The sequence below is a fragment of the Bidens hawaiensis genome, unplaced genomic scaffold (assembly GCF_021521415.1).
Source record: "Bidens hawaiensis isolate Kalapana, Puna unplaced genomic scaffold, B.hawaiensis_p1.1 tig00014335_1, whole genome shotgun sequence".
In the NCBI taxonomy this organism is placed as follows: domain Eukaryota; kingdom Viridiplantae; phylum Streptophyta; class Magnoliopsida; order Asterales; family Asteraceae; genus Bidens; species Bidens hawaiensis.
In genome coordinates, this window is record NW_027492233.1 from 302,385 (window position 1) to 326,756 (window position 24,372).

General features: G+C 34.8%; 5 protein-coding genes and 1 pseudogene across 6 annotated transcripts; 4 read left to right on the top strand and 2 right to left on the bottom strand.

The window, feature by feature from the left end:
* The first annotated feature begins 90 nt into the window (after nucleotides 1-90).
* Nucleotides 91-2,156, top strand: LOC143546367 (glyoxylate/hydroxypyruvate/pyruvate reductase 2KGR-like; annotated as a pseudogene).
* An 875-nt stretch (nucleotides 2,157-3,031) lies between these two features.
* LOC143546379 (uncharacterized) lies at nucleotides 3,032-3,745 on the bottom strand. The gene has a single exon (XM_077038061.1). The coding sequence runs from the start codon at nucleotides 3,743-3,745 to the stop codon at nucleotides 3,032-3,034; it is 714 nt and encodes a 237-aa protein (XP_076894176.1).
* A 2,640-nt stretch (nucleotides 3,746-6,385) lies between these two features.
* LOC143546368 (dynein light chain 1, cytoplasmic-like) lies at nucleotides 6,386-7,105 on the top strand. Its single transcript, XM_077038049.1, has 2 exons — nucleotides 6,386-6,606; nucleotides 6,763-7,105. Exons 1-2 carry the CDS (start codon nucleotides 6,469-6,471, stop codon nucleotides 6,910-6,912), a joined length of 288 nt encoding a protein of 95 aa, XP_076894164.1. The 5' UTR covers nucleotides 6,386-6,468; the 3' UTR covers nucleotides 6,913-7,105.
* A 3,265-nt stretch (nucleotides 7,106-10,370) lies between these two features.
* On the top strand, nucleotides 10,371-12,979 carry LOC143546398 (uncharacterized). Its single transcript, XM_077038078.1, has 3 exons — nucleotides 10,371-11,592; nucleotides 12,138-12,323; nucleotides 12,500-12,979. Exons 1-3 carry the CDS (start codon nucleotides 11,128-11,130, stop codon nucleotides 12,779-12,781), a joined length of 933 nt encoding a protein of 310 aa, XP_076894193.1. The 5' UTR covers nucleotides 10,371-11,127; the 3' UTR covers nucleotides 12,782-12,979.
* A 1,299-nt stretch (nucleotides 12,980-14,278) lies between these two features.
* On the top strand, nucleotides 14,279-18,864 carry LOC143546400 (protein disulfide isomerase-like 1-6). Its single transcript, XM_077038079.1, has 12 exons — nucleotides 14,279-14,864; nucleotides 15,265-15,394; nucleotides 15,479-15,644; nucleotides 16,346-16,461; nucleotides 16,557-16,637; nucleotides 16,724-16,813; nucleotides 16,901-16,972; nucleotides 17,058-17,126; nucleotides 17,646-17,726; nucleotides 17,814-17,948; nucleotides 18,405-18,458; nucleotides 18,546-18,864. The coding sequence occupies exons 1-12, from the start codon at nucleotides 14,371-14,373 to the stop codon at nucleotides 18,651-18,653; spliced, it is 1,596 nt and encodes a 531-aa protein (XP_076894194.1). The 5' UTR covers nucleotides 14,279-14,370; the 3' UTR covers nucleotides 18,654-18,864.
* Nucleotides 18,865-20,272: 1,408 nt separating this feature from the next.
* LOC143546369 (staphylococcal-like nuclease CAN1) lies at nucleotides 20,273-22,573 on the bottom strand. Of its 2 annotated transcripts, XM_077038051.1 has the most exons (8): nucleotides 22,415-22,572; nucleotides 22,261-22,316; nucleotides 21,425-21,548; nucleotides 21,216-21,326; nucleotides 20,966-21,147; nucleotides 20,823-20,882; nucleotides 20,435-20,594; nucleotides 20,273-20,362 (listed from the first exon to the last, which is right to left on the bottom strand). In XM_077038051.1, exons 1-8 carry the CDS (start codon nucleotides 22,529-22,531, stop codon nucleotides 20,315-20,317), a joined length of 858 nt encoding a protein of 285 aa, XP_076894166.1. In that variant the 5' UTR covers nucleotides 22,532-22,572; the 3' UTR covers nucleotides 20,273-20,314. The 2 variants fall into 2 exon arrangements, with proteins under 2 accessions (XP_076894166.1, XP_076894165.1); XM_077038050.1 differs by having other exon boundaries at nucleotides 20,306-20,594; nucleotides 22,415-22,573.
* Between the last annotated feature and the right edge of the window lie 1,799 nt (nucleotides 22,574-24,372).

The window sequence follows — 24,372 nt, forward strand, 5'->3', positions numbered from 1 at the left end:
CCAAAGGATAATAAAAAATAGTATATAATCGAATCTAAAAAAAACATGTGAAGGAGAACCAAAACTTATTATATTTCCTTACGAACGAACACTCAGGTGAAGCATTTCATCGAACAGTTGATGGACAAGATGCAAGGCATCTGGCTAACCTGCCCACTGTCCAAATACCTCCAAGACGAGCTCACCAAACGATTCACCCTTATCAAATCATGGGAGATCCCATCCAAACCCGACTTCTTCAACCACGGAGCAGACTCCGGGTTAGATAAGATCGATTTGGTGAAATGTAAGGAACGAGGGATTAGGGTTACGTCCACTCCTGATTCATTGACTGATGAAGTGGCTGATTTGGCTGTGTTGTTGGTCTTGGCTACTCTTAGAAAGATTTGTGCTGGTGATCGGTATGTGAGGAAGGGGTTGTGGTGATTTCGAGTTAACAACAAAAGTACTTTCCTTTTATGTTCCCAACATTAGGGGCGAAAACGAGCCGAGCTTTTTCGAGTTTGAGCCTGGCTCGTTTAGTTATCGAGCTTGAGCTCCATCGTTGTATAGGAAGCTCGTTTAGGCGCGTCGAGCCTTGCGTGCTTTTAAGTTTTACATTTTTATCTCTTTTGAACTTGTGTGTTAATTTCATACTGCATGGCAGAGCTTGAGCCGAGCTTTGGCTTGTTTAAGGTTTTTTTTTTAAGTATTTCAAAATATATTAATTAGCTAATAAATAGTAATAAACAAGTGGAGCACGAGCTTGAAAAAATACTTACGAACCGAGCTCAAGTTTTAGAAAAAAGGTTCGAAACTAGCCAAGACAGAGCTCTCGTAAGTCAAAATGAGTTGAGATCGAGCTTGAAAAAACAACTCACGAGCCGAACTCGAGTTTTAGAAATAAAGCTCGAAACTAGCCAAGCTCGAGCTTGAGCTCTTGTAAGAAACCAATCTCGAAATGAGCCAAGCTCGAGCTCTTTTAAGTAAAAAAACCGAGCTCGAGCTTGAAAAAAGGACTCACGAACCAAGCTCAAGTTTTAGAAAAAGAGCTCGAAACGAGCCGAGCTCGAGCTCGCGTAAGTCAAAACAGTACGAGCTCGAGTTTTAGAAATAAAGCTCCAAACGAGCCAAGCTCGAGCTTGAGCTCTCTACTAAGTTAAAAAACTGATCTCGAAACGAGCCAAGCTCGTGCTAGAGCTTGAAAAAAGGACTCACGAACCGAGCTCAAGTTTTAGAAAAAGAGCTCAAAACAAGCCGAGCTCGAGCTTGCATAAGTCAAAACAGTACGGGCTTGAGCTTGAAAAAACAACTCAAGAACCAACTCGAGTTTTAGAAAAAGAACTTAAAACTAGCCCAGCTTTCGTAAGTCAAAATGAGCCTAGCTGAAGCCTAGTCAAGCTCAACTCACTTACACAATTCCACCTGTTCAATTTCATGATTCTTAAATAGCTGATTGTAAATTTTTACTTGCAAACAGTGGGGATTATAGGACTGGGAAGAATCGGGTCAGCCATTGCCAAAAGATTGGAGGGGTTTAATTCCCGAATCTGTTACTACTCGAGAACCAGAAACCGAATTCGCATTACAAGTATTATCCAAATGTGATTGAATTGGCTTCAAATTGTGAAATCCTAGTAATTGCTTGTTCATTGACTAAACAAACTCATCATATAGTCAACCGTCAAGTCATTGACGCTTTGGGGCCAAACGGGTTTGTTATAAACATTGCACATGGGGCTCACATTGATGAACCGGAGCTCGTGGCAGCTCTTGTTGAAGGTAGGCTCGGTGGTGCAGGGCTCGATGTGTTGGAACATGAACCTGAGGTGCCTGTGGAGCTCATTGATCTTGATAATGTGGTTCTGTCACCTCATGTTGGGGCTTGCACGGTCGAAACCCGCAAGGCGATGGCTGACCTTGTTGTGGCAAATTTGGTGGCTTACTTCTCTGATGAACCGTTGTTAACGCCTGTGGTTTAAAGGGTTGATTTATATTAAGGTAATTTGAACAAAGATTGAATCTTTTGAAAGCCCAAGTGTCACTTCCATACTGATAACTGATTTGTTAACAGATTGCTTAGTTTTATTTTTCATTATTCCACTGTTTTGGTAACCTGACCAGTTGTTCACTGCTCATGTATTTTAGTGTATAGAATGACGCCCTAACATTATCTATTGCTCGTTTTTATCGAACGCTTAGAATGTCCAGTTTGTTTTAATCTTTGAATGTTAAAAAGCTCAAATCTCGCTCAAAATCGATTCAGTTGTAAACGAGCCGCTCAGCTTGATTTGTAAACCAACCGAGTACGAGCCAATCCTGACTTGGTTGGCACGCGAAACACGTAATTAAGATGAAAAATGATTTTTAACAATTTGATAACTCAATTTTGTAAAAGTAAAAAAACAAATGTTATTTGCAAAATTTGCAATAGTAGATATATAGGATTCTATGTATCCATGTTTATACTTGATCCGTGATAGGTTTTATATATTTATGTACTTCATTAGTAAATATGGAGGATTATTCATATCAAGATAGTAATCTGTATAGATATATTTATGTTCACTGTGTTTTCACAGTTTCAAGTTAAAACTGTTATTAGCAGCTTTTACCATTGTAAATCAAAACTAAACCAATGATAATGAAAACCGAACCAAATAAAACCGTTACTAAGTGTTTGGTTGTGATTTGGTTTCACATAGCTTATTGAGCTTTTATAGAAAAAAACAGTAGAGAGAAATGAAGATTTGGTGGTGGAAGCGGGATGGCAGTGCCAATTTAAAGAAGATGCAAGAGGAGAGGAAGCCGAAGCGGCATAAAAACGTGATGTGGTCATGGTGGTACCTTTGGTACCCTCCAAAAAGGTAAAGCTAAAGATATTCCGTGTACACTCTCTTGCCCTAAAAAATATGATAGCGGTCATGTTACAATAAAGGTAGTCACCCCAAGAAACTATTAAAAGATTATTAATGAGTTAGATTGTAAATAAAAGTGTTGATGGTATCAGTATTTGTGAGATTTTATTAATTTTTTTTGGGCGCTATTCAGATTACATCAAAAACAAATTACACCAAGAATTCCAATCGCTAACCGAAGCCTTGTGTCTATTCTTATACCACAGAAAACCATACGCCTTAATATCCGCTACAATGTCAACAACTTTGCATCTCTTATTGTTAAAAATATGTTCATTCCTTGCTTTCCATATTCGCCAACAACAAATCATAACCACACCTTTAAGAAACTCCTTTTTCACTAACGAAATCCCCTTCGACTTATGCAACTCCATCAAATCTTTCACGCTAAACGCAAAGAAATTAGGGAGCCCGCACCATCTTAAAACCCCCTCCCACACCCCGGTAGCAAACCCACAAGCCGTAAAAATGTGATCAACCGTCTCCTCACCATCATCACAAAAAACACAAGCACTATTATCGGTGTTTATATTCCTTCTACGCAAGGCCGTCTTAGTAGGAAGACGATCTAATAAGGCTCTCCACATAAAAATATTACACTTATCTGGAATCCATTTACACCACTCTATAGCCAACTCAGTATTACTTAGGCGTCTACCAGCCAGCCAACCTCTAACAGCTGCAACCGAGAAGGATCCCCTTGGGTCACCGTCCCAACTCCACGAATCCGCCGAATTCTTTATAGCCACCTGCTTTACAACATCGATCAACTCTTGCAAATGTATCAATTCAGAAAAAGTCGGGTCTTTCTTCCAAGACCACATCAATAATAGCACCGAACCCTCCATCTTTAATCTATCTTTCACCACGCATCTTTTATCATTGTCCAAAGCAAAAAGATCTGGAAATCTATCCCTTAAACAACCCCCCGGCACCCCACCGGTCTAACCAAAAACGCACTGATGACCCGTCTCCCACGGAACAATTTATAAGATCATTGAAATAGAGATTGTCCACCTTCAACTTGTTGCATTCCTTAATTATATTTGACCAAACACTAGGCAGACTACACTTCACAGAATATACCTCCCATTTTCTACTAGAATTATGAATGACCTCTACAGTTCTCTTCCACAGTGAGTTCATCTCTGTCCTATAACGCCAAAGCCATTTAGAGATTAAAGCTCTGTTAATATGAAACAAACTCGACAAACCCAAACCACCGTTTTCCTTTGGACGAGTAATGACATTCCAGGCAACCCAATGTAGCTTCCGAATATCTTCATTACCTCCCCATAAGAAATTCTTCATCAACGCTTCCAAATCATGAAGCACTTTCTTAGAGGCCTTATACAACGAGAAATAGTATGTTAGAAGAGATTCAAAGACCGATTTAATAAGAACCAATCTCCCTCCTATTGACAAATTGTTGGCCTTCCATTTACTAATTAATAAATCCAATTATTAATTAATAATTGATAAATCCAATTATATAGTGGGTAATACGGGCATAACTTTATGGAGCCTCGAGGGGTTTTTGACGCCTCCATCTTGGTCCAAGGTTCGTCACTGATGGGAAATGATCATAGTTGGTACCAACTCTACACAAAGATAAATATATACACAATAATTCAAATTCAAGTGATAAATATCTTATAAATATCTTCCAAATATATCTCTTCTAATATAAAATATGAAGCATGTTCTTTTCAAAACTACAATATTGATAACGACTTGAAAAATAATTAATGCAGTAAATATATACGTATCATACGGATTAACACATGTCATTTGTTCTGAAAATAACGTCTCTTATGCTCCAAACTATCAAACTCTAATAGTTAATAATACATTCTAAAAATGATAAATAAATACTCCTAAAAGATATATTTTATGAAGAAGCTGAATGTATGTTTTCTATATATAAAATAAAATATAAGTTTGAAATAGCATGACACTCGTTCTTATGGTGTTACCACGTGTCTTATATTTTAGGAAATGACGTGCGAAAAGATTTATGGTACTGTCCAACCTACGTTTGCAATAAATGTGGGTTTAAACTTTAAATGCATCACACAAGCAACTCAATATATATACGGGTTTCAACAAAGAGTATTTTATACCTAATAAAAATGATATATTCGCTTTTCAAAAAAAAAATGATATATTCATTATGACACATAATTATATAGAAAAAAAGTCACAAGAGAGAAACTTTTGGATGTAAGCAGTTAAAACTGGCAGCCTAATTGAGGATGAGTTATGTAGATTGCCATAATTTATGGTGATTATGCTAGCTTTCTGTTATGCATTAGTATGCTCGTTGAAGTATATTATACTTTCAAAGTGTATTGATTAATTTATTAAATTGAATAGAAACGTCAAATATACTCATAACTAAACTAAATCCGTAATAACATGCAATCCAAAACAAAATCTAAATAGTTACCTGATAACATAAAACCAAATAATACAAAAATCAGCAAGAAGAAAACTTTGATGCTAAGATGCTTGACGAAGTTACAGAAGAATACAAAGAATCAAGAACGATTTTAGGGTTGTATGAATACCGATTTGAATCGATCAATTAGTTGGTTTTGGTTTTCTAAAGAACGGATTGTATTTCGGGAAATAAGGTTTTAGAAAACTGGGCAAGGTGAGACGGTGGCTATGGAAACGTGGCTGTGAAGATTAAGCGGTAGATAGAAAACACTGATTGTCTAAAAAAACGGTCCAATGAGGTATCTGTGGTGCCAAATTTGTGTTTTACTCTATTTAGATAATATACTATACTTATAAAAACAATGAATTTATCTTGATAACAAATATTAAGGTATTGATATAATAAAAAGAATACAAAGATTGTTATTTTTTTAACCTACATATATATTAAGTAGTAATAAACAAGGGGTATGTTTAACATAGAATAACTTTTGATTTCAATTAAAAAAACATAAGAATCAAGTAAGTAGTAACACATGTATAAAGTCTTTCTTTATTTAAATAGTAAGAGTTTCTTTTGTTTGAAATCGCTGGTTTAATTCCACTTATGTATCATATTTCCGGATTTAAGTCTAGACAAAACACCACTAGGTGAATAGACCTCACGGCATCAAATCTTCTCCGAGAGCTTTCTATGAGTTTAGCCAGCATTCGCCATTAAAAATAAATAAATAAGAATAAAAAAGTAGTAGATACCACGTGGTCGGTCTTATGGGTCACAGTTAAATAATAAGTAAATTACCAATTTACCATACTCAAATTTCTAACTTTTGTATTTAAAATTGATTAAGGGCTGTTCTAGTCATTATAAAATAGTCTTCCCTTAATTCTTAAATTAGAAAGTAATTGTGATCAATTTCAACACTTGGATGACTACGAAATAAGTCATTTCATTATTCTAAAAAAAGGAGACACCGAAATCACGTCAGCATCTATTAATCACTTTCCTCAATTTCTATCATCTTCTTCATCCTTCCTCATCATATACATATATATATATAAACACCGACTGCAAAATAAGGTTCATTGTACATCATTTTCCTTCCATCTTTCTAAAAAAATAAAAAAAATGTTGGAAGGAAAGGCCCTTGTGGAAGACACAGACATGCCCATCAAGATGCAGATCCAAGCCATGGCTTATGCTTCTCAAGCTCTGGATCTCTTTGATGTTCTTGACTGCAAATCCATTGCTGCCCATATCAAAAAGGTTCTTTTTTTACCATCTTTTTTGCTATATATATCTATCTTTTCATGTTTGTATGGTGTATATGCATGTGGGTATTGTAGATCTTGAAGAAAGATTGAATCTTTTTAATGTTTTGATTAAATTTTGTTTTATTGAAATGAATAAATGGTGTGACAGGAGTTTGACAACAAGTATGGAAATGGATGGCAGTGTGTGGTGGGATCAAATTTTGGATGTTTTTTTACTCACACCAAAGGAACTTTTATTTACTTCACATTGGAGACACTTAATTTCCTTATCTTCAAAGGGGCTGCTTCTCTTTCATAACAACATCATCTAAAAATTAAAAAAGTTAGGTAGAGTTTGTGTTCATATGTTATGTTATCTTATCTAGTAGTCGCAGATAAATTTGTGGTTTGTTTGGCAGAATGTAATCTTTTTACTTGTCTTTTATGGGTTATCCATATCTAATATTAATTTCCATGTTTTATCCTATATAGACTAGTGTTTGGTGTATTTTGTTTTATGCAATTAGCTCAAATCTATCAAAATTAATTTAAGCTGATTAATTTTTTATAATAATGTACATTTTAGGATTAATAAACATGAGAAGTACATAAAATGTGTTGGACTGTGTTGGTAAAAGTTTAAAGAGACTTCAAGATCTTTTCATTTTAGTTTCTTGATTTGCCTTTGTATCTAATCTCTTAGTGACTTCATTAGTAAAAGCATATGGCTTTGTGTTTATAGTGCCTTCACAAGTTCAAATATCTGCTTTTGTATCAATTTTATTTAAACTGAATCTTTCTTTTTTATATTAAAGTAACCTTGACAATATTAAATTACTCATAAAACCCTTGTGGATCCATTTCCCACATTTCTAAGTCATATTTTCTTCAACATAGATAAGCCTAAGTGGGCCTTTGCACCGATAAAACACTCAACGTCCACATGGCCTGTTTACATGTATTGGGCCTAAAATGCTATTATGGATCATGATCACATGATGTATGATCGTTTATTTAATTGCTTAGGATTTGAAGAGGTGAATTTGGTTATTTGTTTTTTGTAACTATTGTGGCATTATTAGGTTAACTATCTATTTGTTAATGATCATTTTAGTTAAAACTGTTTTCGGGAATATACCTAATTTGTCAGAATTGATTTTAATTAAACTACTTTTATTTATTAATGTTATACCATCTTTTATCAATTCTTGATTCGTTGTTATTTTAATTATTATCAAACCTAACATTATATCAACTAGTTTATAACAATTAACATTAAGCACAAATTATTTGAATTTATTTATAAATTTGGTGGCATGTTGGATCACCATTGAAAATCTCTGACCACCATCTTCACCACCCTTGGCTGTAGGTTGGCCAAACACGAAAATAAACACACAACTGTATAAAACATAGTGTCAACTGTCAAATGCATACATAAATCACACATAAATAAAATCTAAATTAGATGCACAGATAAGTACACTCCAAAATCAAAACACATATATCACATGCACAATTCAAAACCACAACCATACACGGCCCCACGTTGACATAACTACACACATACTTGGTGAAATATGTATGCTTTTTAACAAAAAAAACATTTTTTTATTTAATATTTTTTCATATTAGCCTTTGCTATTATATGGTATTTTTCTATCTATCGCTCAACACGGTAAACCATAAGTGTTTATACTCCTATAACATCATGCATAATAGACATTGTTATGCACACAACACGTGTTAAAACTTCTTACACATGACTTCTTAGATTATTTAGTTTTTTTTTTAATTTATACATGTAAGTCAATCTATTTATAAATGTAAATGTTATATAAGAGTATTTAGCTATTTGCATGTTCTATAAGTGTTCATGTTCTTTTTTTTTTAATAAAAAATTCTCAAACCAAAGAGATTAATTCGATCTTGTAAAATCCGGGAATTTGCAAGTTAATCACTTACATATGTGTAAATGTTCAACAATTTGGGTATACTTTGTTTGAGTTTATCGTTCTGCGTTTAAAAATATTGATTTTGACGAACTTATTTAATATTCTGAAACACAAAACTAATAATTTAGCTAACGAGTTATACAACATGGACATCTTTCTAGATTATTTAAAAAAAACGCTTCATTTGACTTTCAAGGGGTCGCAAGAATAAACAAAAATGTTCAGTAACTTTGTTTACTCAAAACTAACCCAAACATTAAATCAGGTTACCGTTTAACCGTCACTTGTTGAAAATTGACCTGTCCAACCAGAACCATTTTAACCTATATCAAATTACCAACTGAACAAATACGAGTCTAATTCCTATTCAGACCCAAAACGGTTATATTTTGACAACATTGTTTTTTTCATAACATTGAATGTGAGATGTATGATGATTGCCATATCCAAACTTTATAAAGGTAATCCTCAATTATTAGAGCACTATTTTGTAGAGAAAAGAAAAGGGAAACATTCATTTTCTCAATGATTGTAACATTTTATTTTATTTAATTAGATTTTCTTGTAGTTCTCTTATGATCTATCCACACATACATATTCCAATTTCCAAAATGTCATTTGTATTTTAATAGTGTCTAATTACCCAAATAGGTAAGGACACTAAATGATCATAAAAACATTATTCAACTTCTACCAGCTACATTAAATATTATAGATTCACCCTACCCTATTCCTAACAACTTTGAAGCACGATATTCTTGTTATTATTATATAGAGTAATTTTATATACAAATTTAAAAACTTGTATAATGTTATATTCATCAATAGAAAATCATAATTTTAAATATACCCGTGTAAATACTTGAACATATATACATATTAACGCGTTCAAAACCGTCGATGAAGATATGTGTCAAGTATCGATTGTGTTTTGGCCTTTGGGCACCATCATAATTGCTTCTTATGCCACATGGTTTATGTCTCATGTTTAAAGCAAAGCAATGAATTCAATCATCTACTTGAAACAAGAAGAAAGCCAAAGTACATATAGGTCCCCAAGGAAGAGACCATAAACAACAAAGCAATATGTACTAGACATACGGTAACCCAACCCGGAGGGCCGGAATAAGTCCCGTAACAAGCTAAACCACACTAAAGATAGTTGTAGGGTTACATGACCAACTCTCCCAACAAAAAAAACTTATGTTCTCCTTCATATTAATTCGTCATCAAAAGATAAAATCAACATGTAATCAAGGGTCTCAATTCATAATGTACCACAAGGTTTGTTAGCGTTTTATTTCAATCATCCAAGATAGTGGCTCCGATATAATTTGTATATCGGATATTTGAAATTTTTGAATTTTCGAATATCCAAAATTAATCATGCATGTTTCATAACTGGTATGATAAATGACAAATGGACAATCCCACTGCACGAGGCTCTCGTATGTATGGACCCGAGAGTGTGAAGTCAACTTGGACATCGTATACATATCACCACTCGACATTTTTACAATAAAATGTACTTCGGACTCGAACCCATGATCTTCAGGTCATTTATTATCTGTGATTGGTATATTAATTCATAATCATTCATGAATAAAATAAAGCATTAGGTCCATATATATTCTACCAAAATATCAATGGATGTTATGCTGCCGACACTACACATTGTTTTTTTGGAAGCAAGACTCCTAGTAGGCTTGGAAGCAGCCTCGGATATAGGTTCGGTAATGATTTGTTTGGTGATGGTTAGTTCTGCCTCCTTTAAACCTACTCACAGCTCATTGTTTGGTCCTACCATGCACACAGCAGCAAATACATTACATTACACCCCCACTTCAATATTTTCAGTCACAAACACACACCATTTGAAAGCTCCATAAAGGAAGATAAACACACACTAACTGTGTGTTTTGAGTGTTCAAGATAAACACTAGCTAAGTTCTTACTTCTCACTCTTCTTTCATTAATCTTTGCTCACAAACTGGTATTTATTTCAATCCGTTACTGGGTTCTTCAATATACTCAATTCCCATATACCCTGCAAATTTTCTCTGAATTATATTAAGTAAAGCTTAAAACTTTATCTGTTTAAACATTTTCTTGAAAATAACAATATATTTTAAGAAACTGGTTTTTGTTTGAGTTAATTTGTGGGTTCTTCTGTATTGTCACTTCCCATATACCCTGCAAAATTTCAATAAATTTCATTAAGGCTTAAAACTTTATCTGTTTTATCATTTTCTTGAAATATAGTTATTTTTTCAAGAAATTGGTATTTGTTTCAGTTCATTTGTTTGTTCTTCAATATTATCACTTCCCATATACCCTGCAAAATTTCAATAAATTTCATTGAGTAAAGCTTAAAACTTTATCTGTTTAAAAATTTTCTTGAAAAATAGTTATTTTTTCAAGAAGCTGGTTTTTGTGTAAGTTAATTTGTCTGTTCTTTAATATCATCACTTCCCATATACCCTGCAAATTTTCTCTAAATTTCATTGAATAAATCTTTATCTGTTAAAACACTTTCTTGAAAACCACCTGTTATTTTCAAGAAACACATATAAACAAACATGCTGCACACAAAATCCGAGTCTGATATCACCAGTTTAACCCCATCATCACCATCAAGATCACCGCAACGACCGGTTTACTTCGTGCAAAGCCCATCAAGGGACTCACAAGATGGTGACAAATCATCATCAATACAAGCCACACCTAATTTCAGGAGCCCAATGGAGTCACCTTCACACCCTTCAGTGGGTAGGCACTCCAGGAACTCATCATCCAGTAGGTTTTCGGGTATTTTTCGGTCGCATTCGGGCAGGAAAGGTCACCGGAAAAGGAATGATAAAGGGTGGCCAGAGTGTAATGTGATAGTGGAAGAAGGGAAGTATGATGAGTATGATGATGAAATGAGGTTTACTAGAAGATTACAAGCTTTATTAGCTCTTTTGAGCTTTATTGTCTTGTTTACTATTTTGTGCTTGATCATATGGGGTGCTGCTAGACCTTATAAAGCTGAGGTTACTGTTAAGGTTTGTTGAATTCACTTCAGTTTTGTTTAAATTTTAGTATTATGATTATTCGAATCATACTCGAATAACTCAAAATTTGAACCGAACTGAATTCCATTAACAAATTCAACTCGAGTTATTTGAATCGGATCTTTATCTGTACCAAATTATGAATTGGATTTTAGTTTGAATTTTAGTAATCTCAGTTCAAACCGACCCGAGTAACCTGAATTTTAATAATATATATTTTTATAAATTTTACTTTTTTTATATTTTCTGTAGTTTTTTAAACGATTCCCTAGTTCGGTTTATTCGAATAGAACTATTCGAATAAACTTATATGATTTTCATTTTTAGTTTTGTATATTATTTGTAGTCTCATGCCAAATCGGTTTATTCGAACCTTATTCGAATTGGACTTCATTTTCAAATATTGAAAACACGAATAATCCTACTAGAATAACCTGAATAAACCGAAAATGGACTTGATGAACACCTGTAACTCCAAGTATATAAACTTATTCATGGTTTGTTATACTCACTTTTATTTAACTTTTTTGTTACAGAGTTTGGCTGTGAATAGTTTGTTCATTGGGGAGGGTTCAGACGCGTCTGGGGTCATAACCAAGATGTTGACAATCAACGGCACATTGCGGCTCGGTGTTCGTAACCCGGCTACATTCTTTGGCATTCATGTTAGCTCCAAACCAGTGAACCTAATCTATTCTGAGATTGTGATTGCAACTGGTCAGGTTAGAACAACTAGTATTCACATGTTGTATGTCATAGACTCATAATACACTCAACTATTGGTTAGTTAATTACAACTAATCTATATATGTAGGAAGAATAATAAAAATAAAATTTGGATTCGTCTAATTCGACCTATGTGACATGCATACTAATTTGGTTATTGTCATCTTATCAGTTAAAGAAGTATTTTCAACCAAGAAAAAGTCGAAGGACCGCCATTGTGAGCTTGGAAGCAACAAAAGTACCATTGTATGGTGCGGGTGCAAGTCTAGTGGTTGCTGATAATGGGATTTTTGAAATCCCGTTGAAGTTAGAGTTCGACGTTCGGTCAAAAGGGGAAGTTGTTGGTAAATTGGTGACCACGAAGCACCGAAGGCAAATTTCTTGCAATATGACATTGCCGTCGAATATTGTCAAGCCAGTCAGATTCAGAAAGAGTTCTTGCATCTACAGATGAATGATGGTTTCAAAGAGTTGGTTGTAAAAATGGAGTTGGTTTTATTTTATTGTTCCTTTGGAGAAATGGTAAAAATGTGTATGGATTTGTGAAGTCAAGACATTCCATTTTTGGTATGTTGAAAAATGTATAAATGTTGGTTGGTGTGGTAATAAAATGTGGTATGAGTTGGGTTTATGATGTCTTGGGAGAGGTATTAATGGTAGTGTCACAGTAGTAGTTATCGCTTATCAGTACCGCACTTAGCTAGCATAGCGATCGATCATGCATTGATTAAGTTGTTACTTGGCCGCGTCGTCTAGATTCTAAACCAAACCAAAGTTGTAAACATACAATCGGATTCAATGACCTTAGTAACTGAAAAAAAAAAGACATTCTACATAGTATTATCATTATTGGAATTTCCTAATTCAAGATGGATAAACGTTAGACAAAAAGACATTCTACATGGTATTATCATTATTGGCTGTTGGTGTATATGGAAGACAATGAATGGTGTTTAATTCTCAAAAAAAAGAAGCCCAAGTGACAAAAATATTGGAAGACATTAAAGCGCTCGGTTTTATATGGATAAAGAATAGATCGAAACAGAAACACAAATCTATTCTTTAAAAAGATTGACATAACTTCTCCTTTTTGTAATTTTCCTTCATGTGGTAATTTGTTGTGTGTTTGCCTTGCTCCGTCTTGGTATTTGTCTAATAAAACTTGCCTTTTGGAAAAAAAAAAGTTTAATTAACTAAAATAATTGGAAGGGCAGTAATGTGGTATAGTCACTTTTGGGTGTATTTTACCCAAATTCATAAATTGTGTGCGCAAGGTTGTCAGTCTATATTCTGAGTTTACTTATGTTTTCATCCCATTTTGTGTTATGTCAGAGAATTCTGCTCTTATGGTGGCACAACGACTGTCAAGCGACAATCGACGATATGGTTTCTCGAGAAACGTCAAGCCAAACTCTGAAGCTTTGTAGGCCCGATTAAAACAACTTTAGTCTGGACATCGTTTGAATAATTATTCTCCAATTAGTCAACTTCTAAAATAATACTTACTTTCTAGAAACACACACAGGAATCTCGCATTACTACATTAGTCACTGCACGTCTCACGGGATCTTGATTTTCATTGATTCTTTTAGAACCCTTAAAACCTTATTATTAGGTTATGCGTAGTGGAGGGGCTACAAATTGAGGCGTTTTGCAACGTGTGGCGTCCAGTCAGCAAGAGATGAGAATTTGTTTTTGAGGTGTAATGGTGTAGGGGCTAGAATAGTAATATAATAATATATATATATACATATATATATATATATATATATATATCTGTTACACACAAATATATATAATAATAATAATAATAACAAACAACACAACAGACATGTTGGGGGAGAAATAAAACCCGCCCCCGCCCCTTTTCGCCCCAATATCGCCCGAGTGACTGTGTTCCTTCAGCTTGTAGCCTCTTTTCGCTCAAATTATAGCCCCACTACAAAGTCTTCATCTTTCTTGATCAATCCACTTGTATATTTACACAGATCTTACATTCCCACAAGACCCACTTCACAGATCAATCAAATCTTTACAATTACAATGCTTTCTCCAAAACCCACTTCAAAATTCATCTCACTCACCATACTCCTCCTAATTTCAACATCTTTATTCATCAATTCAACCATTTCTCAACAAGATTCAGACGAAATTGAAATCGACGATCTAATCGCACTAGACGAAGAAGAACAATCAGAATCAGACACCCAATCAACCCCAAAACCCTCAGATGTGTTAACCAAAGCTCAAAGAATCGTTCTTGAGCTCAATAATGATAACACCCAGAAAGCAATTGATGGGAATGAGTATGTTTTCGTTCTGGGTTATGCGCCGTGGGACGTTAGGAGTGCTGAATTGATGCCCAGGTTTGCAGAGGCTGCTGGGGCTTTGAGGGAGTTAAAAAGTCAGGTTTTGATGGCTAAAATTGATGCTGAGAGGTACCCGAAACCCGCTTCGGGTCTCGGGGTTAAAGGGTATCCGACTTTGCTTCTGTTTGTTAATGGGACTGCTCAACCCTATACCGGTGGATTCTCATCGTAAGATTTGGTTTTAATTATGAATTTTGTATTGAGGGTCTGCACAATTCGGTTTGGGTCGGTTTTTTTGAATATTTGAGAACCGTTCTGTTTCAGTTTAAGTTCGGTTTGGTTTCGGTTTAGCATTTGAGCTTGAAAATTTAGGGGCGATAAATTTTTTTAAATTATGGTTTTTGTTATGATTTTAGTATTGGGGGTGTTTGGGATTGGTTATTAGAAATTTTTTGAGTGTTTGGGTGATGGAAAGTTTTAATCTTGGTGGATTCAAGATTAAAGTTTTCGACTTTAAGTGAAATTAAGTTGTTTTGTGATATTGTGATGCAATAGTTATTTTTAAACACATATCCAAACACCCCCATAGGCCGGTGAAAATTTTGTTAATTTTGTTGGTGTGAATTAGGGAAGAAATTGTGATTTGGGTGAGGAAGAAGACAGGTGCGCCAATTATCAGGATCGAGTCTGTCGATGAAGCGAATGATTTCCTTAAAAAACATTCTACGTTTGCAGTTGGTTTATTTGATAAGTTTGAGGTATGTGTTTCTTGTGCTCTTTGTTTATTTATTATAACAATTAATTTGCGGAAACCAGTGATCACTCGTGTCTAAATTTTTCAGGGCCCGGATTATGATGAATTCGTAAAAGCAGCAACTGCTGATAATGAGATTCAGTTTGTCGAGACGTGTTCTTCCCAGATTGCCAATATTCTGTTTGAAAATGTTAAGTCTACTGGCCCGTTTTTTGGAATTGTGAAAAGTGAACCCGAAAGATACACTTCGTATGGTAAGCTGAAGATTTGGTAGTGTAAACTTCATTTGTTTGATATATGTGAAATGTAGAGGTGACAAGATAGCCTGGGTGGGTGGGTCAACCGGGCTAGTGCTTAAACGGGCCATTTTTTAGTACGGGTCAAAATGTGATGAGCAAATTGTAGGGGTGTAAACAAGCCGATCCCGAGCTCGACTTATTTAACTTACAAGAGGACGAGCTCAGCTCGTTTACCTTACGAGAGCTCAAACTTGAGCTATGCTTGTTTGAGCTTTATTTCTAAAGCGCAAGCTGGGCTAGTGAGTAGATTTTTAAGCTCGAGTTCAGCTCGTGTATTATTTACTAATTAATTTATATGTATATATAATTATTTTTTATACATATTTAATTATCGTTTTTATGTATTACAAACCCTAGTTATTTATATCGTAATTTTATATATGCTACTATTAATTATTATTATATAATATATTCATATATTAAATAAAATAATATAAATAATAGTCTTGTTTAGGCTTGCGAGCCAGCTCGGGCTCGTTTATTAAACAAACTTATTTTAGGCTCAAGATCTTGAATAGCTCAGAGCATCTTGGTTCATTTACACCCCTAGTGGATTAGGTTGATCCCTTTTATATTTTATAAATAGTTAATGACAATTTCTACAATCTTTTAACTCTCTTATCTTAAGAATGCTATTCTCTTCGGCTTTTTTGCAGAAGGTGCTTTTGAGAAGGACAAGATTCTGCAATTTTTGAACGATAACAAGTTTCCATTGGTCACGTTTCTAACTGAAGTCAATTCTGTTAAAGTTTACGCCAGCGATAAACTTCAGGTTTTCACTGCCTTAATTTGCATTATAAGTTCGTTTTGTGCTCTTTATTTCATTGTTGATTCGTTAAACATGATAATTTGTGTATGTTTTCTTAGGTTTATGTCTTTGCAGAAGCTGATGAGTTCCAGAAACTTCTAGAAACATTTCAAAATGCTGCCAGAAAATTCAAATCAAAGGTGGTTAACTTAGATATTTTTACATCTAGACCAATGTTAAACCTTATTGTATTATCAAATTAAATGATGATACTTTATGAATGCAGATAATGTTTGTATTTGTTGACATCAAAGACGACAATCTTGCAAAACCGTTCCTAACTTTATTTGGGCTTGAAGATTCAGAAGACACTCTTGTTAGTTTCATAAATCAACATCTCCGAAACTAATTGAACATATTTTTTTCTAAGATTAAAGTTTATGATTTTTGATTTGTTTGATAGGTAACTGCTTTTGATTACCAAACTGGTGCCAAGTATATATTAGAGTCGGATCCAACACCTGCAAATATAGAAGTATTGATTCAATCATTATTGTCTTTTAATGTTACTTTTATAAGTGTGAATCTGACAGTGTTTGATTTTTAATTTCTTTCTCTAGGAGTTCGGTTCGGGGCTCCTAAAGGGCGTTTTACCTCTGTATTACAAGTCCCAAGCAATACCAGATAATGTGAGATTCTTATATCTTGTTGTTTCAGTGTCATTTATATATATATAAGTGTGTGTGTGTGTGTGTGTGTGTGTATAAACAGACACACACACTAGGTTAGAAACTCATGTATTACACTGGTTCAGTAAAGGAAATATTAAATTATTAGTAATGAAGATGAAGGAGTTATAAAATGATATTTTGAGATAAGATATGATTGAATTATGTTTTCAAGTTACAAACTATTAATAGTTTACTATATTTGAAGTCAAATATCTCACATAAGTTACTATATTTATTATAATATATTTTATATATTATGTTTTATTTCTACAAATACAAAAGGATGAAATAAGAGAAGCAAGAAAAAAAATTTGGGTTCATAGAGTTGTGACACATGGTGCAACCAGTTACTTTTATGTCTGTGTGTGTGTGTGTATTTGACCTGTTAAAAAGTTATTAGATTTTACGTAAACGGATTACAGCTCTTATTATTTCTCATGTTACCAATAATCATTATCTTGAATTGTCTAATAACAGAAAGAGGCAGACATTCTAACTGTTGTCGGAAAGACGTTTGATGACTTGGTCCTAAGCAGCTCCAAGAACATATTTTTAGAGGTTTGCATGCTACTTTAATAGCTTAAATATACCATTATTCATTTATACAAATCTTGATTTAATTTTTCGATGTTGATCATATTCAAGGTACATACACCATGGTGTCTGAACTGTGAAACCACAAGCAAGCAAGTGGAGAGGCTGGCTAAACACTTTAAAGGGTTGGAAAATCTGGTTTTTGCAAGAATAGATGCTTCTGTAAACGAGCACCCGAAATTGGAGGTTAGTGTTCTATTTAAGTAGTAGAAATTTTGAACAGGTCAAATTGCCTAATGTTTTAGTGGGTCAAATGGGTAAATTTAAAATATTGTTAAAAAGGAAACGGGTCAATGGGTTGACCGGTCCGAAGTCACCCAAATAAAACAAAAACTAGTAGAATTGATGTGACAATTTCAACTCGTTTATGCATTAATGGGGGGTCAAATTGCCCGATGTTTTGTCATTAAGGGGTCAAACGCGTCAATTTTAAAATAATTAGTTAAATTGGGTCAAAAGGGTTGAAGTTTGAACGGCTCAGAAGTCACCCAAATAATATTTTTAACCCAATAGTTTTGGATAAAATATGTTTTCGGGTCAAGCTAAACCGACCCATATTCATGTGTTACCCAACCCGCCCAACCCACCTATAAAATGGGCACCAAACATGTATATGACTTGTCATTTGTTATTGTTCTACAGGTTGAAGACTATCCGACACTTTTGTTCTACCCAGTCAACAACAAGTCAAACCCGGCGAGTCATTTATTTCACACCATTATGTATGGTCAGGATTTGATTTTTACGGCTAATCTTGTGTCATGTTGCTGCTACTTTTTGCAGATTAAACTGCCTACAAAGTCAAGCCCGAAAGATGTGGCAATACTGATCAACAAATATTTAAAAGAACAGACACACGATGAGCATAATGTAACGAAAGATGAGCTTTAGATTGATTAGGATGATGTTATAGAGAGCTTGAGGGTTAAAAAGGTAATTTACCAAAAACCCGATACCGGGATGGATGATTACAGATGGGTTAACACGAATATGGACTATCGGCGTCCTCGTGTATAACTAACTATAATTTATTTTGAGTATGGATTCCATAAGTTAAATTTGGTATTGTGTGTGTTTTATGTGCGCAAGTAAAGAAATCAAGTTTCTTGTCATTGTCTTTTATTATTATTATTATTATTATTATTAGTGTACTAAATTTTGTTAATTTGTCGTTTTCTAGTCTTGAATAGTTTGTTGTTAACAGTAACTTTTAGTAAATTTGCTTGCAAGTTAAGTTGTTTCTTACTTCTTACTTTAATAACTTTTCTGAACGTCCAAACCAAACACCGAAACCAGCGTGAGCCTGGTTATGACAATATATATTTGCCAGAGTGTGCCAACGGGGCTATTCAAATTTGGTGGCCTAAACACAAAAATGAAAGTCGCCGTCTAAAGAAAAATAATAAAAGAACTTATTTGATTTAAAACATAAATATATGACATTTTCTTTGATAGTTCTATTTATTTATATTTATAACTTATTTTATTTGATTTAGGGTTTAATATTTAACAAAATGCAACATATTATAACTTATTTTATTTGTATTTTAACTTTTAAATGATGTGAAAAAGACCAATTTACTCTCATTTGTGTGTCTCGAAAGTTCATCTCACTCTGGGCCTTCATAGTTGTTGGTTAGCCCGGTTTCTTGATCTGCCTCTGCCTTACACATACAACCAACTTACTAAATTACTAACGAATGTACACATTTGTCACGCGGTGCTACTTACAAGATAACTAGCGTGGGTACATGTTGGTTAAACATACCGAGAAAACGATTAAAGATAACATCATAATTGACATTGATGGGTTAAAACAAAAACTAGAAATTGATGGGTTAAAACAAAAACAAATGACAATAAGAAGATATTGAGACAATGGGGCCTATTTATAAATTGTAAGTCATAATATGTATGTGCACATCTCAGATTTTAGAATGAATTCATAATTTAAGTGTTATTTTTACGGTATATCATTTGGAATTTGCAATATTAGTACATACCAAAACTATGATGTAAGAGCATTCACATCTCATCCCTTAAATTTATGCGAGGAGATTATGTAAGGTTTCAAGTGGCTTTGAGTGTAAATTATAGGGTGAAGAGAAAAATATAATGATTTTCTATAAATTTGGAGAAATATTTGGGGAACATTGTTTGCCCCTATTTATTTTTTAATATTTGTTGGATTGGTTGCGAGTAGATGTGAATTGGTTGTGAGTAGATGAGAAAGAAAACTGTAATGATAAATGTATAATAAATATTATTTAATTGAACAGGAGAAAAAAATGTAGTGTTTTTTAGTGTAATTATAGGGATAAGGATGGGGAATGGGATGAGAATGCTCTAATACTGCTTTGCAATTGCATCCTCTTAACATATATTTTGTTCAATCACAGACTTTCCACTCCAATTGGATTAAAATCCAAAATCTTTTAAAGCATTCTTAAACTGATTCTACTTCACCAACATCTTTGTACGAACAATAAACATGGATGTGGCTTAAACCGTGGTCAAGTACGAACAATAAACCAAGAATCGAGCCCTAAACTCTATCTACAAGTTAATGCCCATGCACATCCGTTCTCCGCCAATCTAGCCTGCGTGATCAAGTTTTACAAATTAGCCGTGATACATTTGTATGTTAGTACACAACCAACAGAAGAGCATACCTGTACAAAGGTGTTTTCACAGTAAGCATCTGCAACACAACGCCTGTGGACATCTATATAGAAGACCGAAATTGTCAAGCACTTGCCACCAATCATCTTTCTGAGTTCGTCCCTAGCCTCAGGCCCATAATCCTGTGCAATTTCGGGCGGAGCTATACCCCTGTTTCCATTAAAATGGGTTACACTATGTTACTAAATTAGAACAGATAGAACATTTGTAATCACATATTTAACATCTCATATGTTGATGTTGCTTTTTGAAAAATCTTTAAATGTTTGTTTCTTTACAGTATGTTAATCAAATTGTTTTGCAGTAGAACATCTTTATATACATTTTAACATAGCATCTCATCTCCACTTGAACCTGAAGATTTAATCTTTAACATACCGTAGCCTGATCTGGTACTTTTTGGTCACAAGTTCCTCATTCCACGTACTTTTCACTATCCTGTGACAACAAGCAGACGTATGATTAAGAAACATTTTTCACAAACTTCAACACTAAAAATAAGACATGAACAGTGTATATACTCATAGTCCCGCGAAGAATTAATTTGTTTCAGCAGTTCACTTGCCCGACTACCATCCCCCTTCCTCAGTGCTTCGCGACGCTCACATATCATAGATTGCGTATCCGAGGGTAAAAGACGGAGGTCCTTAACTGCAACAGAGACAGTGAAATTACCAGCATCTTTTACTCTGTTCTTAATCACCTGATTGGCAAAACTAATAAGAAATCGGATTTTAAAAAAGCGTGAGTGTTGTAAAATTATCTACTTACAGGCAGTGTATTCAACCGGAACGGGAAGAAGGTAGCATTCTCAACACGTTCACGCAGCCGGTTTTTTACTAGTGGGTAATACTGGGGAAGCCCGTAAAAGCGCAAGCAGCCCTTATAACAAATAAATTTATTTTAAATTAATATATTTAAACCGGTAATCCTATAGTGCATACTGCATACATATGAAACGTTTGGATTAGAGAAGAAACCTCAAGGTGAGTAATGTCGATGACGTTTGGGTGGACTTCGTGTAGGGCGTCAAACACAAGTACAGTAGCATCTTCCAGAGTATTTGGTGGAGCTTTTTTCCATGCCTTCATCAGTTCATTGTACCTTCAATTCAGTGTTTGTTTACTAGAGTAAGATATTTTTGACATATTTCACGCTACACAGGTCCTGGAGGTGCAAACGAGCCGAACCGAGCCCTCGAGCTCGACTAGCTCGTTTAACTTACACAAAGCTCGAGCTCGGCTAGCTCGTTTAACTTACACAGAGCTCGAGCTCGGCTCGTTTTGAGCTCTATTTTCAAAGCTCGAGCTCAGCTCACGATATTTTCAAGCTCGAGCTCAGCTCGTTTACTACTTATCAATTAATTTTTATATAATTATAATTAATTTTATATATTAATTATGAATTATATATCTTTTATATTAATTATTAACTATTAAATATATATTTTAAAAAATTATATAAATAACAGGCTTGTTTAGGCTCGCGAGCCGGCCTGAGCTCGATAAGTGAAGCCCGGGCTCGTTTAATAAACAAGCTTACTTTTAGGCTCGGGCTCGATTAAGCTCAGCTCAAACGAGCTTTTTAACGAGTCGATCACGAGTAACTCGCGAGCAGCTCGGCTCGTTTGCATTTAAGGCCCTCTATTAAACTATAATAATTTTTAATTATAAGTAAAAGTCAATAATATGGCTTAGAAAATTAGTTAAGAGTCAAACATGACCTAGCATTTCTAGTGCTTTAATTGTTTATTATTATTTTATCCATATCCTTAAACCCTAAACCCTAGTGGTTGGAAATTAATTAATTAATATACCATGGGGCTATAGATTCTTCCGGCGCAGATATAAGCCAGCACAGGCCTTCAGGAACCTGTAGTAAATCATAAAACAATACAATATTATATAATTTAATTAGGGTTTAGAAGAATCAAGTGATTGAAAGTGAGTGTGAGAGTGAAGGCCTACTACCTTGGAGTCCGATTCAAACCTACGGATGTCTTTATCAAGAGCGGCGAACCAACTGTGGTGTTCATCACCAGCGCCGCCGCTTGTGGCGGTGATGGTTGGTGGTTGTGGGTTTGCCATTATTTTGAGTCAGGGTTTACCGCAAGTAACGACGACAAGGGTAATGTGTAAAAAAAATAGGCCCAATTACAAATTTTGTCCTTTAAAAAAAGCCAAATTACGGTTCGTGTCCTTTACTTGCAGGCGGTGTCCTTTAAACTTTTTTTTCCTACAAGTTTTGTCCTTTACGCTAACTGGGTTAGAAAAAGTCAGTTAAATGCCCTCACGTGAGACGCATGTGAGGGCATTTTTGTCCTTTCTTATATCTCCGCAACTAAGCCTCTGTATCACTCTTCCCCCTCCCTGTCGATCGAATCAATTCCCGGCGATCAGAAACCTTAAACCCTCGTGTGTCCGACGCGACTAATCAATTAGGGCTTCAATCAATTGCACATCATTCTCAGAACTTAAACACGTAAGATGGATGATCCTCCTCATCCTCCATTCTACATTCGTGAAGCTGATGAACAATCAAATGCTGATGCGTTTTATGGTAAGTTAAAACTTTAGGGTTTATAATTGGGTTTATTTAACTAACAGCTGTTTAATCTTGTTTGTATAGTAAATAATCCACATTTGTTCACGATTAAGATGCACCATGGTGGCAGTTTCACTAAATTTCCAGGACGGGTTTATAAGAGAGCCGTTGTCCATTATGTTGACATGCTAGATATTGACAAGTTTTCAGTTCACGAGCTTGATCGAATCTTGCTTGAATTATCCTATCCTACAGATAAGGTTAGATTCTACCATTATGTAGTACCGGGTTCAGATTTGGATTGGGGGCTTAGAGCTTTGGGAAGTGATGATGATGTTAGGGGATTTGCTAAGTATATTGGAGCTTTTAATCAGTTAATGAATGTGTATGTTGAGCATGAGTTCACCTCTGTACACACATACTTCTGCTCAACCTCAAAGTTTACCATTGAAGAGATAACAAATGAGGAGTTTCTTGCAAGCGAGGTCGTACTAGATAAAGCAAACTCAGTTAAGAAAATGTTGTTGTTGGAATGGCAAGATAGCACAAATGAGGTAGTTGTGGAACAAGACAAACAGGATGCAAATGTGAATGTTCAAGAAGAGAATAATGTTGGTGTTGTTGAACAACAAGACCAGATTGATATATGTCATGAGGATCCAGAATTTGACCCTATGTTTGGAGAGGATGCTTTTGGTGTGCAACCTACAAATGAGGTGGAGATTGATTACAATGGTGATGTAGATGGAGGTGGGGATGGAGGTGGATATGGTGTGCAGCCTACAAATGAGGTGGATATGGATTACAATGGAGGTGGGGATGGAGGTGGGGATGGAGGTGGATATGGTGTGCAGCCTACAAATGAGGTGGATATGGATTACAATGGAGGTGGGGATGGAGGTGGGGATGGAGGTGGGGATGAAGATAGTGAAGATTCTTCAATTTCAGATGAAGAAAGTGGAGATGAGTCTTCAAGTTCAGATGAAAGTGGAACTGATGATAGTAGGGATTCTAACTATGAAATGAGAGATGAGAGTTCTGATGATGATGAACATCTAGAGGGTTGTCCAGTTAAGAAACCAAAGAATGTGAAGAAATCTAAGAACAAAAAGAAATCTAAAAATGTTAAGAAAACTAGGGATGGTGATGAAGATTCAGAAAGTGATTCAGATAGTGACTTCAACTATGAAGATGGTGAAATACATGATGTAGATGTAGATATGAGGGATTTCAGACTGCATACTGATTTTGAAGTTGAACAGCAGGATGCAAATTGTGTTTTGGACATAGAAACGGATGATGTGATGTTGGATAATGATAGGATGTATAATGAGAAACAAAGAAATGAGGGGGACATGGATTATCTTTTCCATGTGGGACAAGT